This window comes from Aspergillus sydowii (assembly GCF_001890705.1).
Source record: "Aspergillus sydowii CBS 593.65 unplaced genomic scaffold ASPSYscaffold_13, whole genome shotgun sequence".
Classification (NCBI taxonomy): domain Eukaryota; kingdom Fungi; phylum Ascomycota; class Eurotiomycetes; order Eurotiales; family Aspergillaceae; genus Aspergillus; species Aspergillus sydowii.
In genome coordinates this window covers 751,815-769,564 of record NW_024467871.1, presented here as the reverse complement: position 1 = coordinate 769,564, position 17,750 = coordinate 751,815, and the positions used below count along the sequence as shown (strand labels likewise).

Sequence of the window (17,750 nt, the reverse complement as noted above, 5' to 3'; positions counted from 1 at the left end):
AATCAGCAAAGAACGGTATTTATGTTAGCATATGCTTAGCTACGAAGGCAAATTAAGGTCGATTCAGGTGTAGAAACAACATGGAATAGCCGATACGAATAATCAGAAACAAGGCAAACACAATCCACACATAGAGTATTCATACTCATAGCAAAGCGTCCCAACTATGTTGATTCCCAGTATAAGCAGAGTACCTAGCACGGGATCTGTTAGTAGCCACTCAAAATGATCAAGAACGAAAAAGCCAAGTATTGGGCGTTCCCACCTCCAGATTTTTGCAGACTTGTCACCACTACCAGTAGCAAACAGGGTATCTGTGCTGCTTACCGTAACAGATAGAACTATATCCATATCAGATGAGACCGAGAAGCAGTATCTTACTTGACACGTGTACAAACCAGAGTTCCTATGCCCCTGAAGGAGCATATGCGCAGTACCGGTATGTGGATCCCAGAATTGCAATCCGTGATCCTTTGAGCCACTTATAATCCAGTTTCCATCCGGAGTCCAGCAGGCCGTTAGGACAAAGTCCTGAACTCCCATTGTTAGTAATCGAGTCGAAAAGCAGGAGATATCAGTATGTTGTTTACCTTGTGGCCCTTCATCGTTCGCACACATGAGTCATCCTCATCCCGGACCCCTGGATATGCTCCTCGAGATGCTGTGAGTTCCCAGAGCTTCATCGTATCGTCAAGGCTTCCGCTGACAATGTGCCTGCCGCTAGGTGCAAAAGCAACACAGTACACGCTGTTATTATGGCCATTGGGACCCTCCAAGCGCTCTACCATGATTCCAGTAGTAGTGTCCCAAATCTGGACATTCATATCAAGCGACGCAGCGGCGACATACCGGCCGTCTGGCGATACAGAGACAGCAGTCACGCCACCTTCAATATTGAAAATGTGCACAAGCTCACCACTTAGAACATCCCAGAGGCGGACTGTTTTGTCTCCACTGCCAGAAGCAACATATCGACCATTACCGGCGAATGCCAAGGAGTAGATATCTTGCTCATGTCCGGAGAAGGTTTGCGTGATTATCCCGGCACTAATGTCCCAAATCTACACAACCAAAGTCAGCTTCAATGGTCTTATAACAGGCAAGCAAGGCTTGTCGAAGCCAAACATAATAGGTTGCATTGGAGGGTACAATAGCGATAATGATTGGACAAATTTCTTTGGCTCCTACCTTGACGTTTCTCTCCTCTGAACCGGTCGCCAGGTATTTTCCGTCGGGGCTGAAGCAAACGCTGCGGATATAGACGTCGTCCTTCTTCGTCAGGCTATCGTCCCGCAAAGTGATGATATTTTCTCCTGTCGTTACATCCCATATCCTAGACTGCCGGTTGCAGCTCGTAGCAAGGTACTTGCCATCAGGGCTGAAGCTGACGGCGCAGGCAACGCTATCATGAGCAAGATGATGGACAAGTTCTACATCCAGCACCCGTTGCACCTCCGGGCTGAATACGGCATACCACCCACTTCCCTCTTTCTTTTGAGAAGCGGACAGATTAACCCGATTTAAATCTGCCAACATGTTAGGCTGAGGCTCATGGGGGGGCAACGGCTTAATTTGCTGGACGCCTGCGGAGTCTGCAGGAATACTAGGTCGCTCGGCAGTGCCAGGCAAATCGGTCGGTGGCGGAGGACCATAACCTGTACCAGAAGCGCACAAGCAGCGTTAGATGCTAGGACATGTAGTGTAATTATAGTTCGTACATACCGTTTTGGTATCCTCCCCAAAGGCCCTGTGATGATGACGGGGCTGCCTGGTGTGGTACGCTAGCGACAGCGCCGAGGGAACTAACCGGTACGCCACAAGATTCTAGCTGATGTCGCAAAGCCAAGAATGTCGGCTCATATCTGATGCAAGCAAAATTTAGTGTTGGAGAGACTGCAAGGGAGGGTCTCTGAGGCTTGGGAGTGTGTACTTCTCTTTCATCTTCAGCTGCATCGCTTCTAACTCGGAAATCATCTGTCGCATCATGTCCATCTCGTGGAGTTGACCAGTTACTAGATTGTTCCATAAGCAGACATTTAAGGGGCGCCGCCTTTTCCCAGCCTAATCTAATTCGAGCTGAGTTGGGCTCGCTGTTGGAAATAGAAGTGATACAGGAGGTGAGAGAGTGTAGGCGAAGTGTTCCATTCTTCAACCTATTTGGATCAAGATTGGCATGAAAACCGGGTTAAAAAAAAAGTAGAGAATAGCAAAAATAAACAGAATATTTGATGAAATAAATCCTGAGAGAAAGCAGCGTCCTTCCGCAGGATACAGAAGCTGAGTGGAGACTCGGAGCAATGAACGAGGGAAACGCGGTGGGAGAACGTGGGGCAATGTTGCGGGTGGAAGGAAAGAATGACGCACACTTGTACTCAACCTCAGCAGAGGCCCTGGTCTGGTTCTGGAATTCCTGGCGTATCTGATCGAGCAGCACCGCCGACCGCGAACTGGAGGCCGGAACCGTCCCGTGGTGAGTGTTGTCCATGCTGAATGGCTGTTTTGTCCTGGAGTTGTCGATGAAGCGGGAAATGAGGGGGAATGAACATAAAGGAGGGAGAAAGAGGCAGAATGTGGGAGGCGGATGTAACTGAACTCTAAGCACGGATGAACCCTGCCTCGCACGACAGCTGGGAGATGGAAAGTTGGTCAAGCAACAGCAACCTTATCGGAGTCCCTGCCGAATACGAAGCGCAGAGGGCGCTCGTACTGCCTTCCGCCTTGGGACTGGTGTCTCGGTAACATCCGAGTGCGCTATTCCGTACTGGGAACACATTTCTTCAGTGACCACCCAGCATAGAAATATGTGGACTGCTCTGGCCATTAGATTTAGTACAAGATAATCAATGGAACTTTATCATTCGTACAGACAGACTTATGACGTGCCTCTATAAAGTTACTTCTATTGAACTCGCGAGAGCAGCGCCGATTCGGTAACATCACTGCCTCTCGACCGCACCCAGACATCCACAATCTCCGCCGCACCAGCATCTCTATCCGAGTCCACGACAAAGTAGAATGCGTAGAAGGCAGCTGCAACACAAGCATGATTGGGGAAGATCTTCACAACCTGTCCTACACTGAAAGGAACCTTCTGTGCTTGTGGCTCCTGGCCCTCCCACGACACAATAGAGTGTTCCTGACTGATACGTTCCACAATCAACCGAGATGATGCGCCTTGCAATGTATCCTCCTGTCGCCACGACGACACCACTCCCCAACCCGGATAACTAGGACATGGTTCTCTTCCCAGCGCTAGAGTCCCCGCAGCGAGAAGAGCCTCAGGTTTGGCCCTCTCCCCGTCGTTATAGACACTGCACACCTCCGCCAGGACGGAAATGGCAATCTCCTTCTCCGGGCCGCTGCTCTTCCAACTGGCGTTTGTTGAGACTTGCTGCATGTCCAGCAGTGGGTACACACCAGCGTGGATCTCGACTTTAACCTTTACGCCAATATCCTTGGCCAGTGGCTTATGCAGCAGTTCTTTCAACTCTTTGGCTTGGGTAGATTGCGCAATATCCTCCCCCGGGGTCAGATTCTGGGAGGAAAGTGCCTGTGGAGTTGCACCGACGCTGATAACCAGTTCCTCTCGTCCAGGAGTAAGCAGCTGCAGATGGTGCTCGAGAGCCTCCTTGCACCCAACAATTTCACTAGCCAGATGCGCCATCGCCTGGTCGGGTGTGGTACCGCCATAGCTGAGACTACTGTGAGAATAGACTCCCAGCAGGCTTGCATATCCGTTTTTCTCTGCATCCGCCAGCCTCTCAAGCAAACCGCCCTTGTTCAGTGCAGTCGGCGGCAAGCCCGCCCGGTGATATCCGGTGTCAACCTTTAAGTAAACAAGCGCTGGAAATCCGGTAATCGCGAAAAACCGCTCCAGGTGGGGGATCTGGTCTGGATGGTCGATCATCACCGAGACGCTGCCCTTACCAATGGCAAGGGCTGCCTTGGCCAGCCGATTGACCTGTGACGGCACGAGTGGGATCCCATAGAGAACATTAACAGGACGGTTCTCGGCCTGAAGCTTCTTCAGCAATGGGACCAGGGTTTCAATCTCCAGGACTGTCGATGCGATGAAATTGGCGGGGATGTCCTGGTCTGCCACTTGCATTTCAGCGATCTCGTTTGTCTGGCTGCGGTTAGCTTATTTCTAATTAAATGATGCAAAACAAAGAATCACCTTGTGCGATTTAACGTGGGCCCTGAATCCGACGTCGAGGGCCTTCACCGTCCGCAGCATGTCCTTGCAGTGTCGTCTAATGATGGCCTGGTCGAGAACGATGGCTGGCTTGGGCACATCGCTGACATCCTTGCCGACGTAAACATTCCGTAATTCCTGTTGCGATGCCATTATAGTATCACAGGTTCTGGTTGGCGATATATCAACGAGTTTGGTTGGAGATGAGTTGGCGGGGTGGATTTATGAATGTCGAGTGCGGGCACTCCAACTGCTTCGCTCTGGCACACTCAATCCGGTAAAGTGCCTGTTCACTGTGGGTTGGATAAACCAATAAAAAAACTGGATTTTGTGGAACCAGACAGGCCGTACCAGATTGCGCAGGTGGCATATCAGGATATCACGTTGCCCTGACTATAACAGACTGATCTATGCTCCCATTTTGGTTGTTTTTTTTCGCCTTATTAAATAAAGTACTGTTCTCTACACACCCTCCAATTTCCAACCAAATGGCCCACAAAATGGAAATTCGCGGCTACAGTACCAGACTTCCGCTCTGGTTGCCACTACAGGGCTACGGGGTATGTATTGTGTATGGATGCGTCTTTCTGTCACCAGGGCGCGGATGGGTTTATAAACCGTTAAATTTGCCACTGACTAATAAAAGTCCATACCTTATACGGACAGATGAAATCAACAGCCTCTAAGTATACGGAAGTCGCAGGTCCAGGTGTCGAGATTGATGTAGTCGTGGACTGGTCAAAAGCCCTCGAGCCGATCCGAGCCCATCGCCCGTAACCACCGGCCAAGAGCCATGAGTGGAAAGTAATGCGGATAGAAGTTGTACTTCATATAGAACCAATTAGGAAATCCAACCCCCGTGAACAGATGTTCCGGCCACGAAGCACCGCGTCCTGACCCGGCAGTCTGTGTTTCAACTAAGTACCGAACACCGCGAATTATGGCAGGATCCGTAGGAGGTAAAAAGGCCAGCAGACCCATCAAGCCCCAGGCCGTCTGTGAGGGTGTGGATGGCCCTACACCGGCGAGCTTGCTGTTGCGGTAGGTCAGGAGGGATTCGCCCCAGCCTCCATCAGCATTCTGAACAGACCTTAACCACGCCACGGCCCTAGGCACCATTTCCTGGATGCGCTCATCGTCCGTCGCCGTGAGTCGTTCGAGCCCGCATAGCACGTTACTCGTACCGTAGACATAGTTAACGCCCCACCGGCCGTACCACGCACCCGTCGACTCCTGACAGTCTTTCAGGAAGGTGACTGCGCGGTGTATCGCATGGTTAATCCGCTTCCGGAGGGCCTCAGGAAGGTCGTTTTCTGGACGGCAACTCTCCAGTACCAAGCCGAACGCCTCGATGGCTCGGCCGGTGATATCGGCAGTAGGAGGGTCTGACAGGCAATCCATGTCGCTAAAGGGGATCTTGTTTAGAAACAAGCTGTCATTATCGACTTCATAGGCGCCCCAACCCCCGTTTGTGCTTTGAAGACCGAGCAGGAAGTCAGTGGCGCGGACAATAGAGACCGACGACACTGCTGATGGATCTTGCTTCAAAATGGCCAACATTACAGCCGCTGTATCGTCGAGGTCTGGACAAAATCGGTTGAAATACTGGAAGCAAAACCCTCCAGGCTTCAGCTCGGGCCGGTATACTTGCCAGTCACCAGGGGTCTTGAGGATCTGACGCTGCTTGATCCACTCCATGGCCTTTGATAGCATGGCATTCTCCCGAGGTACACCGGCATCGCAAAGCCCAACGGTCATCAGCGCCGTATCCCAAGTTGGGGAAACACTGGCCTGGATACGCAAGCCGCGCTTGTCCCGCCAGGCAAGGCGCTTCACCGCAGCAATGCCGCGCTGCACAGGTGAAGAAGAGATATCGAAGCCCTCTAAACGCAACGCCATAACACTCTGGGCCATCGATGGATAAATACCAGCCCAGTCTCCCTCCTCATCCTGGTGGTCCATAATCCAGTCAACGCATTTTCGCCGGGCGTACTGGCGAAGTGAGGAAGTGCGCAGAATAAATGCGAAAAAGTGCAACAGGAAATCTACAGCCCAGAAACAGAGGCGAGTAAAGCTCCAGTCCGGTGGCGTATAAGGAACGGCTTTATTGGCGGGGTTGCACCAAAGCTCATCGATATATTCATTCGACGCCGAGGCGCCATTTGGAAGGGCATAGATCGGCTCGTGGTGTCGTACAATTAATAAAGGTACAATCATTCCCCGGGCCCACGAGGACAGCCGATAGATATTAATTGGAAAACTCTTGGGCGCGAGAATGAACTCGGCGGGCAACTCTGGCACAGCACTCCAGGGAAACAAACCAACCATGGCCAGATAGACACGAGTCAACATCCGCACACGGGCAGCGCCACCCACTGCAAGGGCAAATTGACGAGCTTTGCGCATTGCGACGTGATCTGGAGGTAGCCCCAAGAGCTTCAATGCCACGTACGCTTCGGTAGTCATGGAGATATCACCCTCAAAATCCCGAGCGAGGCTCCAAGAACCATCTTTTTGCTGCTCTGAGAGCAGCCACGAGATCAATGCCTCCCGGTCGAGGGCGTTCTCCAGTCCCAAAATATGCATAAATAGAACATATTCTGCTGTGCAACTAGGATTGGATTCAGTTTCAGCACACCAGTGGCCATCGGCTCGGATCGTCTCATAGGAGTGTGTGGCTGCTTTATGTAGGGACCGTTTCACATTTGGTATGAGATTGGCTGTAAGGGAATTTGCTGATATCCCCCGTCCATCGTTTTCCTGTTCGGGTTGTGCAGGGGGTAACATCTCGTAAATTGTGTAGCGTATGGAGTTTGTTTAAGCAGAGACAGCGACTACCAGCTTTATGTGATCTCACCATTTAAACTCCTCGACTGCAGTCCAGCATGCACAAGGAACGGTTGCGGTGGCGTTCGCATAGCACGGTCGCTGTAGCATGCCAGTCAAATGGTTGCCGTAACATGCCCAGTAAATCGGGCCGCATTCTTTAATGATATCAATTTCAGCTCATAGAGAATCAGCTCACTGAACATCCCTTATCGTGATGCTCAACATCACCTCCAACATTTTCATAGCGAGCATCCAGGTCCCGCAAAGGGTTCCTAGTCAACCCGGACGATATTAGGCCGTACAAGCCCTGTTCTCAGTAGGATACCGCGGGGGCGGGTCTGTGCTATGACCACCCAGTGCAAGGATGTGCTATGGCCACTCGCCTGTTTTCAGCTTTCAATCACTGGATATAGAATGCTTTGGCTGATTGAACGTCGTATCGACTCTTCATGTTATTATAGCGGGTTTTTCTCCATTAGAGGCAAATGTTTTGGAGGTCCCGAATGTATTCCGCTGTATTATTTCTATCTATTACCTGACGCGCAACACTTACTGCTACAACCTAATGCAGTGAGTCTGCGGTATATACTCGGCCAGCTGTACTATGAACTCTTCAAACATCATGGAGTCTCAGGCTCCTACAGGTTCTCTCAGTCCATTGATGTCCCTGACTCTGGTGCTAATCCTCCCCTTGCTATCACTGAGCTTACTTGGCCGCTGGAAAGTCCCTCCTCCTTTCCCACGAGATGTTCCTTGGCCCAGTGGCGGGGATGGGTTATATGCTAGGATTCGGGCATTCTACCGAGGGTGGCCGTCGGGGCGGCGAAATCTATCAGAAGGGTATAGAAAGGTACGGTGTTTACGTCTCTGCCCAACTCATTAATGAATCCAGTAACCCGCTAAACACCCCTATGAGCAGTACAACCTACAGGGGCAACCCTACATCCACGCCACCCCTTCACTCCGGCCACAGGTCATCCTGCCGGTAAAAGACTTTGAATGGATGCTTCAACTACCCGACAGTATGCTGTCAGTGCAAGAAGTTATGAACGAAAGCGTAGGATTAGCCCATCTACTCACAGGGCGAAGCGCGACTCCTGAGAAGATAGCAACTATCGCAATTAACCAGCATCTCACGCTGGGGCTGGACCGGATCCAACAAGATCTCGTCAACGAGCTACACCTAAGCCTCGACCAAGTGTTAGGGCAGGACACTGACAACTGGAAATCACTTCTCATCTTCCCAGCCATGGAAAAGGTGATTACGCAGATTGCTACCCGCGTCCTGCTTGGCTTGCCGCTCTGTCGCGATGAAGGCTATCGCCGCGCCCTGGTCCGATGTATGCATCGCTTCGGCGCGGGCATGGTGGTCTCTGCGCAGTTGCTGCCGTGGTTCCTACAGCCTATTCTCAGCATCTTCTTCAGAATCCCACTGCGTTCGTCTTTCAGGGAACTATCGTCGTATACTGAGCCTCTTATTACGCATTGGCTCGCCCGGATTGAACAAGAGGATAGAGGCGTTAAAAGTCTCGACACTTCAGAATCACTGCCATATAACCTGGCCACTACATTCATTCGTGTTTCTCGAAAATTCCTTGACCATGGCAATCTAAATGGACGCGAACTCACAAATTACATTAATCAGATTGTAAGCGTCAAATATCTCTCACACATTCTGCCGCTCCCTTCTGACACGAATGCAGAGCGCTCTGCCATTTGGAACCTTGATTCCGAGCGCCAGCTCCATGCTTTTTGATCTTGCAAGCCATGGACACCAATTGGGCCTATACCAGGATCTCCAACGTGAAGCAGTCGAGGCCCTCGGCTGCGACGCGTGGTGGGAAGACCTTGGATCTTTTAAGAAGCTGCGACTTATACACAGCTGTATCCAGGAAACCTTGCGTCTGAACCCGATAGCTTTACACGCATCGAACCGTGAAGTCATCCATTCCGACGGCCTGACGCTACCAACAGGGCAGCATCTACCTCGTGGCACCTGGGTTGGCGCGTCCACAATGGATGTCAATCTAGATGAGAGATTCTACCCAAATCCGATGCAGTACGACCCACGGCGCTTTCTGAGTGAGCGCCAACCAACCGAGTCGCAGAAAATCGATCGACTCACGACAACCTCTACATTCCTCAGCTTTGGAGCCGGGCGTCATTCATGGTGAGTTTATATGATTCTGCTAGGCCCAATATAGACGACGTCATTTTCTAATTCAGACTTAGCCCTGGACGACATTTCAGCGTACATGTGCTCAAGATGATTATGGCATATATCCTTCTGCACTATGAAGTAGAGCCGCTTAAAGAGAGGCCTGAAAATTGTGTTTATGGAAATCATGTGTTCCCTGACCGAGGGGCAACTATCAGGATACGACGCCGAAAAGAGAATCTTGTGCCTCCCACTCACAATGAATGAGGATAACGACGCATGTTATGATGTGCTGCCAAACAAATTTTGTTGCTATAGAAGAATATAGAAACAAATGAACCACAAAGCTCCAGTGACCAATGACAAACATGGAGACCATCTACTTCCAGCTGAGAACGTTATAGCTGGGTAAGTTGTATTGATAATGAGGCTTTGCGACGAATTGCGAGAATCAAAGCGGCCGCTGAATGTTATCTCAATATCAGTCCTACTGAAGCCAACATTTGTGACCCTTGGCTTGGGTTCTTCAACACCTGCATATGCCTTGCTGGTTGTTGTTGATTTCATGTGTAAGACAATGCTGTTGTTGGACAATGTGCCATTAAGAAAAGAGCCAGGCTCTATCTTAGCGCTGGCGCCTTTAGAGAGAACCCACTTGTCCTTCCCCTCAGACACACGAGAGCAGTTGAGATCAGTTCTTGAAGAGAAGGACCAAAAGTGGAGTCCCGGCTCGCCCATGCCATAGTACTCCTTGGAGTCCTTGATGTCATTGAGCGTTCCGTTGAAGTATATCTGTGGTGATGAACTCGTGTCGTTATTCCCACCTCCTTGCGGGCGTGGGATCAGGCGCAATCCAACCGTAGTATTATCAGGCACAGTTGACTCGCTGCAATGGACCCCAGTCTTGAGCTTGAAGGCTGTGTCGTAAGGGTGCCAAACATCAGGGCCCGGGTTATCGACCACGGGGTCACACGGGCGATAAACATGCCATGCATCCCACTTATCGGTGTCATTCGTTTCAAAGGCAAGCATTCCAAATGCGAAATTGGCATTCTCCCCGTTCTGGCCCTGGAGATATGGCCCGATCCAGGCAACGGTTGGCAGGTAGAAGGTACCATTGCACACCGTCTTCGGGTCCTCGCCCTCGTCGGCGACATAGCGACCAACTTTCACCACTGTTTCTCCTGTCCAGAGGGAACCATCGTCTTCTCCGCTTCGATCAGGGGTGCGCCACGGTATCACTTCGTGGTCGGCGACTTGGCACCCGTACCCGCTTGAGCCGGGGACTGTATATTTGTCGCTGTGACCAGGTAGGTTGGCCTCGTTGGGTTTGTTAGAAGAGTAATAAGTTCCTGCGTCTGTGACTACAGTCAGGACTGCTAATAATAAGAAGCAGAGGCTGGCGATGGTTCGTCGATACATGCTGAAGGCCACCGAGCACGCTGACTCGGTTCAGGGGTAGCAGCGCGCTTGCTCGTGGGGAGATCTCGTATTTATCTGTTGACCACTTCCGGACACGGCTTTTATTTCGCCCGAATAAACTTCCCTACTTAATACGAATCTGTGGCTCGGATTTATTGCTGCCGTCGTGGTTGTTACGTTTCTCCTTATACTAGCAAGCGTTCTAATGTTGTTGCCATCAGGCACCACCTACGTAATCATATCAAGGACTGTCTTTCTTCATTGACCTGACTATTAAGTAAATAGAAGTCATTGAGGCTTTGATTGGAACCCGACTGACTAGCATACCGGTAGACCAGGCACAGCCTGGGCCGTCCAACTTTAGCTAAGGCGACGACCTCCACCACAGCCGCAAACATAACACTAGGACAGAAAACTAGGAGTATTCATAGCCAGGCTGCAGGTAGCAATCTTCAGCATAGACCTGAACTCTCCAGTGGTCGCCATGGTTCAGCTCTCCCGACAGTCCTTTGTCCTGGCAATAATCATGGATAACCTGAGCGCCATCGGCGACGTTATCCCACGAAGGCAACGTGAACTCGTCCTTGTTCTAATAATCTCTCACGTTAGCATCCGCCCATCATATCTTTTTCTCTATCTCACAGTATACGTCCAGGACAGGCAGGTAGGTATGGTATACTTACGTCGTTTACCCACTTGATCTTGGTCTCACCCACGCAGGCCGCAGTCTGGCTGCTCTCGCCGCGGAGCTTGGGGCCCTTGGGGTTTTCCTTTGGCTGCTCCTTGCGGATGTACTTGATTGCGCGTTCGAGGTCCTTTTTGCTGCCCTTGTCCCAGCCGGGGACCGTGCACTCGAGATCGTGAGGACCCTTGGGTCTAAAACGTGGTGCGAGGGTAGCATTCACGGAATCATGGGATTCTCTGTTGGCTGCGTCGCCGGTGGGGTGCTTGCAGTCAGTTCTTTTAGCAGTACTCTTGCAGTTGTTGTATGTATACGTACAGCAGAGGCCAGTGCCACCAGGGCAAAAATGGCAAAGATGATGCTGAGGATGGGAGAACGCATATTGGAGCAATTAAGCGTCAATTTCGGAATTGAAATAGATGTCAATAAGGATAGGTATGGATTTGTGGATTCTAGGATGAGATACTCAGCAATGGAAGCGAGGCGGGCTTTATTTCTGGTGGAAGCGCAGATGGCGCAGGAGCTAGTCAATTATGGCGTGAAAGCATACACTTCTTTCTCATCCGTTTTGATCTTTCAAGCCCTAGCCTTTGAAGCTTTGAAGTCTGCAGTGACTGCAGCCAGTAGAGTCTGAAACTCGTCTTTGTTGCTGGGTGCACTGAAAAAGCCTGCGCCACTATCATACCTGCTTCACTATAGACCACTCAAGTCATTATAGTTTATTGGTAATGTCTGGGATCATGGATACTAAAGTGAATCAACTGGCCCATTGCTGCAGACCTTGGATTCTGATAGGCTGTTAGTTACTCAACTGTCTATCCATTATCCGTTTATTCACTGGCGAAGCTGTCAAGTCCTCCTAATTATTCCTTCCACTGCACTTTGTTCACCCTCTGGCCACAGTTCAACTGTGTTTGATGGGTGTTCATCAACAGCGTTTGATGGGCTTATTTAACAGGAAGGCAAAAGTAACCACCGTCTTTCCAACACCACAGAGAATGACTGCAAAAGAGGTATTCACAGCCTTGAGCGCAAAGGCCCCAACAAAGCAGCCCGCAGTCAACATTACAAGAAATATCGCTCTCCGATTGCGAGGCCGATTATGCACCTTCGCCAGCCCCGGATCAGCAGCAACATCTATAAACGCCGCCGTTGCCATCGCAGTAGTAATGTCCGTTATCTTTAGAGACCGCCCAAGAGCAACCTGTGCCCCCGACGAAAAGGCCAGGAGAAAGATAGCAGCAAAGCCAGCTGGACTTTCCTCGTGCGTCGTTTCGACGCTATACTGGATCGCGGCAACAGCATAAACCAATGCCGTCTGCAGCGCACTGCTTACAATCAGCCACAGTCGCCGTCTAACGCCCAATATGTTTCCCACTTGGCCGATAATCAGCCCTCCCGCGACAAATGCCCCGAGGCTCATGCCCACGTTGGATAAGCTGTATGCGCTGCCCTCGAGGCCTGCGGCGCCGATGGCCAGGAACAGCATGTTACCGGTCTGGTTGGACGCGAAACAGCCGTAGTCTGTCCAGGATGCGGCGTCTTGGATGCCGGTTGCGAATGATAGTAGCATTAGCTCGCTTTCGAGCAGGAGGTCTTCGCGGATTTCTTCGGTCAGGTAGCGCCATAGTCTGGATGGTGGTTTGGGGCCCCGCGCCAAACTGGGTGTCGGAAGGTTGGGGGTACTGGGTGCTAAAATTAATGAGTTGTTTTAAGTGTTCTATTCTGTTTATAGCAGGTCGCTTTCATCAATTCATACCTGATTCTTCCATCAATAACGGATGGGTTGTTGTTGGCCCGGTCAGTATAGTCAGGATTACCTGTTGGTCGAACTAAACCCCAATGTGAATACAACATCAAATAGCTCACTAGAGAAAATAAGACATCCTTGCTCCAGAAATGCCTAGTGTAGGGTTTTTTGCCGCAGGATGAAGCCCGTCAATCTTGGTCGCCGATTCAAGTCGGGGATTTAAATGCCACGCCTATTTCAAATACCAGGCCTCGAAAGAAGCGCTGTAGGGTTTTATAAGCCACTTTCTATCAATTACAGAACGGCTCTATTCGTCTGGGCAGTGCCAAACGACGTCGGTGTCGTCCGTCGAGGAAGTTATACTAATTAATGGGTTTCCCAGCGCTGTACTTGTAACAGATGATCCAGTGCGGACTCATTGAGGGTTCAGCAGAAATATCAAAGAGTCCGTGGGGCAATGCATTATGTCAGTTCGCGATCAGAGTAAATATTGGGTCAAACAATTGCAAGGTCATGCCGGCTTCGTGGAGCCCGAATTATTTCCATACGGCGACTGTGCCAGCATCGGCGACTACAGGCTCGGATACGAGTACGGTAATATTACTCTTTCAGGATCCAGCCCGTCGGTCATAATTTGGTCTTGGGCCCACAGCGCTTTTCTTCATGGGATCCTCGGTGCCTGCTTAACGATCCTTGCGCGATTCAGGCAGATGGATTTCATTGTGGATATAGCCCTCAATGGCGATCTGAAGCTTCAGGGAAGGAAATCCGTATTCGTGTAGAGCAAACATATAAGAATCAGTAGCACTGCTCACGATGTCATTACTGCTTTACCATTGAGTCTTAGGAAATCGATCTCCAAAATGAGGTCTCCTCTACTCATATCTCTTGCATTCCTAGCAGCCACGTCTGTACGAGCCGTGTCCAACTGCAAATCAACACCTCTAGACTCAACCTGGCCAAACCATGCAGAGTGGAAGTCCCTCAATGATTCTATCAACGGCGCTCTTATAAAGACAGCCCCAGCTGCCTCCTCATGCTATCCCGGAAACCCATTTGGCTCGACCGAGAACTGCACCGATGTCACCAGCCACTGGTCTTACGCTGCCTACCACGCCGCGTGGCCAGAAAGCGTCGACTACTCTATTTTCACGAACCACTCGTGTCTACCCCCGGGTGCCGACGGATACGTCGAGGCCAGAGGCTGCAGTATCGGCGCTTTGCCGCAGTATATAGTGAATGCCACAACAGAGGACCAAACCGCCACTACCATGAAATGGGCATCATCAAAGAATATCCGCATTGTGATCAAAGGAACTGGACATGATATGAACGGCCGGTATGATGTCCTTTACCTAGCGTGATTTATTTACTAATGACTGATGATCTAGGTCGACCGGTGCATACTCACTCTCGATCTGGACTCACAACCTGAACCACTTCAAACACAACCCACACTGGCATATACCTGGCAGCAAAAACACCGCAGACGTGGCCATCCTCGGCAGCGGCAACAACTGGGGCTCTGCATATACAGCAGTTCACAATATCCACCGAACACTCGTCGGCGGCGAAGACGCAACTGTCGGTCTTGGAGGTCTTATTCAAAATGGCGGCCATGGTCTTCTTTCCAGTACATACGGGCTTGCATCAGACAATGTATACCAGGTCACCGTTATCACCACAGACGGACGCCGTCTCATCGCGAACGACATACAGAACCAGGACCTTTTCTGGGCTATACGTGGTGCGGGCGGTGGTCAGTTCGGTGTCGTCACTGAATTCGTTCTGAAGACACATCCAGTTCCGAGGAATGTTGTCACTGGTGGACTGAGTTTCTATGCTGCCGCGGGATCCAACGCCAGCAACGCTACCTGGGATGCACTCGCCGAGGCAGCAAGTCGCATTCCAGATCTTATGGACACTGGTCTTAAAGGGACAGTAATGGCTTTGACTGGACAGTCCGCACAGACCTATCTAGGGATTAACGAAACAATTACTGGGACGGCAGCAATCATCAACCTAACTGGTTTCAACACCACCATTGAGAGCATGAACTCAACAGTGAACAAGCTCGCATCCCAGATCCAAACGGCTGCTCACGGCAGAGTAACCGTGGCTCCCCAACCACCATCATCCAAAAACTATTGGGACTCCACAAAGCCAAATCCCCTGGCGAGCCAGTCCAGCGGCGCCAGCGGCATGATAACCAGTCGCCTGCTAGGCCGTCCTGAACTGGTGGATCTGCCACGGTCTGACCTCCGGTCTTATCTGCAGCAGATTCTCGTATCTTCTTCCTCAGACGAGGATTCAGGTTCGATGGCTCTATTCGGGTTGCAAGGCGGTCCTGGGCCCGCTCGCACGCCTGCAGAAAGACGCGGGAGTGTTCATCCGGCGTGGAGAGAAGCATATGTCCACCTCATGGCCTATGGGGCTTCTGTTGACGCCACTGCCGATGCGTCCGAGGCTGTGGCTGCAGCTGCCGAGTGGTATGAATTCCATATCGAGCCGGTGTGGAGGAACTGGGCTCCTGGTGGTGGGTCCTATGCGAATGAGGGGAATGTGTTCAGCAGTACGTGGAAAGAGGACTTTTACGGTGAGAATTATGATCGTCTGCTCGGGATTAAACAGAAGTATGATCCTGGTATGAGCTTGTTTGTCTACGGCGGTGTTGGGAGTGATGAATGGGAATATGATTTGCACAGTGGTCTACTTTGTCGGCGATAGACACCTTAGATACTCCTGTCCATGGGCATCCATGACTCTCTAGTTATTATGTTATTGTTAGCAGGTAGGAGGCTCCCACATCGCACTCGTCATCATGTCCTTTAGCTTATCTCCATCGACTTGGTTCACGTATGTTACTTCGCGAACCCCGGGGGGTTTAAGCTCCTCTCGATAAACGCGAATGTTCCCATATCCTGGACTCCCGTACGAGATATCAACATCGGCGTAGACTAGTTGTCATTCAGCTCCAACTCATCAGACAGATCATGTTAGTGAATACGCACCTGAGGTTGTGTTGAGAGCAACTGAAGGGTCGACCATCAAAGCTGCAGCCGTCTCGTCCCAGAATGGAAATTTGGTACCATAGTGGTCATGGAAAAGTGCAGTATACGGGTTCTTGACCTGATAGACCTCGTCCAAGTATTCTTGGGTGCACTGCACTTGATTCGCGACATTTCCAGCAATAATTATATCAGGGAAATCAGCATTCATCGCGATCTTGGCTGCCTCGGGGTCAATCATAAAGTTGATCTGCGTGTCAATTGTTAGCACACCTTGCAGGACAAAAGGGAGTTTTGGCTGCATACATCAGAGTTAATGTCTGCTTGGTTCATGTCTCCAGTGGCTTGTAACATGGTAAAATCCACATATCCGCCCATAATAACCAACTCTTTTGCCAGCCTGGCGAATTCAGGGTCCATGCGTACAGCCAGCGCAACATTCGTCAAAGCACCAGCCGCATAGATCGAAACCTGATGCGGATACTTGCGCACCATCTGGACCATAAAGCTCGGCGCATTTGTCGAGTTATCGAACTGTGTTTTCGGAAATCCTTCAACGAACGCTTCTTCCGAGATCCTGTTCGGATCGCCAGAGGCTGGGTTCTTCCCTTGTTGCTCGGCGCTTTTGTTCTGGGGTCCAAATGCGCCCTGGAATGGGAGTTTCCCGTGCACGGCTTCCCATGCCTGGAATCGGGAGGGGGTGTTTATGAGAGGCCATGTTGCGCCTTGGTACACGGGGATGCAACTGAGGTTGCCAACTTCAAGATTCGCCAGGGCGTGGAACCCGCATTGTTTCTGCCATGAGTTTGCAGTGTCTGTTTCAGGGTATTAACAAGCATTTATCAAACTAGTTGATGTGATGGGGATTTATGACCTGAAACTAGACCGAGTACTTCCATGCCACCCTTCATGGCCATGAGGAAGGGCAGAAAGCTAACTGCAAGCCAGTCATTGTCGAGGATGGCGTATCGCTTCTCGAATTTTGCATTGCCCTCTCCCAAAGCACCGAGTGCTGTAGCTAGAATTAAAAGAGTCGGCAGCTGTCTGCGTAGCCACATGTTGGATCAAAATGGTTTCTGCTGCGGGAGGGAGAATATTTGGAGTACCAGCGCTGTTTCTCGGACGTTCAATCACTTATAATGACGGTGTATGTAGATCTGTGGAGATCAAATGGCCCATCAATCTATATTCCATGATCCTATAGGGCCATTAGCATCTCCATGGCCATGCCCCCTCCTTGAGGCCATGCTTGATTTCTTGCAACTTCTCACTGGCGGAGAACGCCGATAACCCTGCGCGGCCCTCGGCGGTCCTTACTGAACCATGCCCCGGTCTGATACCGCCATTCTCTGTCAAGAAGCAAGGGGTGTTCAGTTATTGGTTCAAATATTTTCAACAGACATAGATATAAAGCTTGGCCACTTTCAAACAAGATCCAATTAATGATTCCATGCCCCGTTAATGTTTCGAAACTCGGATATCGGTCTTTAATAGGAAGTATCACTTCCATCAACTGAAACGGTTTTATACCTGGTAAGCGGACTCTACCGTGCCTGTCCAATCCGGGATGATCCGAGAGTCCTCGACCGCGAAGCAGGTAATTGGTACATTATCGTCACGCCCTTGTGGTCAGGCCTTCCAGTACGAGATGTGATGCTTCGCAAATGTATATCGTGCATGCTAATCTAGCAGGATATAAGAAATCC

The 17,750-nt window shown here is 50.7% G+C and overlaps 9 protein-coding genes across 9 annotated transcripts; 2 read left to right on the top strand and 7 right to left on the bottom strand.

Annotated features, from left to right (window-relative positions):
* Positions 1 to 41: 41 nt before the first annotated feature.
* Positions 42 to 2,535, bottom strand: ASPSYDRAFT_185663 (uncharacterized protein). Its single transcript, XM_040843565.1, has 8 exons — positions 2,365 to 2,535; positions 1,931 to 2,012; positions 1,723 to 1,862; positions 1,189 to 1,655; positions 591 to 1,061; positions 399 to 531; positions 266 to 341; positions 42 to 194 (listed from the first exon to the last, which is right to left on the bottom strand). Exons 1-8 carry the CDS (start codon positions 2,483 to 2,485, stop codon positions 146 to 148), a joined length of 1,539 nt encoding a protein of 512 aa, XP_040698556.1. The 5' UTR covers positions 2,486 to 2,535; the 3' UTR covers positions 42 to 145.
* A 273-nt stretch (positions 2,536 to 2,808) lies between these two features.
* ASPSYDRAFT_136046 (uncharacterized protein) lies at positions 2,809 to 4,408 on the bottom strand. The gene is made up of 2 exons (XM_040840742.1): positions 4,178 to 4,408; positions 2,809 to 4,126 (listed from the first exon to the last, which is right to left on the bottom strand). The coding sequence occupies exons 1-2, from the start codon at positions 4,346 to 4,348 to the stop codon at positions 2,900 to 2,902; spliced, it is 1,398 nt and encodes a 465-aa protein (XP_040698555.1). The 5' UTR covers positions 4,349 to 4,408; the 3' UTR covers positions 2,809 to 2,899.
* Positions 4,409 to 4,855: 447 nt separating this feature from the next.
* On the bottom strand, positions 4,856 to 6,982 carry ASPSYDRAFT_1161578 (terpene cyclase/mutase family protein; the record flags this gene model as incomplete). The annotated part of the gene is made up of 1 exon (XM_040840096.1): positions 4,856 to 6,982. The coding sequence occupies one exon, from the start codon at positions 6,980 to 6,982 to the stop codon at positions 4,934 to 4,936; it is 2,049 nt and encodes a 682-aa protein (XP_040698554.1). The 3' UTR covers positions 4,856 to 4,933.
* Positions 6,983 to 7,646: 664 nt separating this feature from the next.
* ASPSYDRAFT_93649 (cytochrome P450) lies at positions 7,647 to 9,198 on the top strand (the record flags this gene model as incomplete). The annotated part of the gene is made up of 3 exons (XM_040852867.1): positions 7,647 to 7,874; positions 7,944 to 8,672; positions 8,728 to 9,198. 3 exons carry the CDS (start codon positions 7,647 to 7,649, stop codon positions 9,196 to 9,198), a joined length of 1,428 nt encoding a protein of 475 aa, XP_040698553.1.
* Positions 9,199 to 9,217: 19 nt separating this feature from the next.
* On the bottom strand, positions 9,218 to 10,627 carry ASPSYDRAFT_49850 (uncharacterized protein). The gene has a single exon (XM_040847940.1). It carries the CDS (start codon positions 10,602 to 10,604, stop codon positions 9,495 to 9,497), a length of 1,110 nt encoding a protein of 369 aa, XP_040698552.1. The 5' UTR covers positions 10,605 to 10,627; the 3' UTR covers positions 9,218 to 9,494.
* Positions 10,628 to 10,993: 366 nt separating this feature from the next.
* On the bottom strand, positions 10,994 to 11,667 carry ASPSYDRAFT_1161572 (uncharacterized protein; the record flags this gene model as incomplete). Its single annotated transcript, XM_040840095.1, has 3 exons — positions 10,994 to 11,193; positions 11,288 to 11,578; positions 11,605 to 11,667. 3 exons carry the CDS (start codon positions 11,665 to 11,667, stop codon positions 11,020 to 11,022), a joined length of 528 nt encoding a protein of 175 aa, XP_040698551.1. The 3' UTR covers positions 10,994 to 11,019.
* A 547-nt stretch (positions 11,668 to 12,214) lies between these two features.
* On the bottom strand, positions 12,215 to 13,214 carry ASPSYDRAFT_81662 (YoaK family protein; the record flags this gene model as incomplete). The annotated part of the gene is made up of 2 exons (XM_040851103.1): positions 13,046 to 13,214; positions 12,215 to 12,917 (listed from the first exon to the last, which is right to left on the bottom strand). Exons 1-2 carry the CDS (start codon positions 13,141 to 13,143, stop codon positions 12,215 to 12,217), a joined length of 801 nt encoding a protein of 266 aa, XP_040698550.1. The 5' UTR covers positions 13,144 to 13,214.
* A 685-nt stretch (positions 13,215 to 13,899) lies between these two features.
* On the top strand, positions 13,900 to 15,763 carry ASPSYDRAFT_93645 (putative isoamyl alcohol oxidase; the record flags this gene model as incomplete). The annotated part of the gene is made up of 2 exons (XM_040852865.1): positions 13,900 to 14,375; positions 14,428 to 15,763. The coding sequence occupies 2 exons, from the start codon at positions 13,900 to 13,902 to the stop codon at positions 15,761 to 15,763; spliced, it is 1,812 nt and encodes a 603-aa protein (XP_040698549.1).
* A 57-nt stretch (positions 15,764 to 15,820) lies between these two features.
* On the bottom strand, positions 15,821 to 17,102 carry ASPSYDRAFT_159885 (uncharacterized protein; the record flags this gene model as incomplete). Its single annotated transcript, XM_040842860.1, has 4 exons — positions 15,821 to 15,993; positions 16,048 to 16,294; positions 16,351 to 16,859; positions 16,919 to 17,102. 4 exons carry the CDS (start codon positions 17,100 to 17,102, stop codon positions 15,821 to 15,823), a joined length of 1,113 nt encoding a protein of 370 aa, XP_040698548.1.
* Between the last annotated feature and the right edge of the window lie 648 nt (positions 17,103 to 17,750).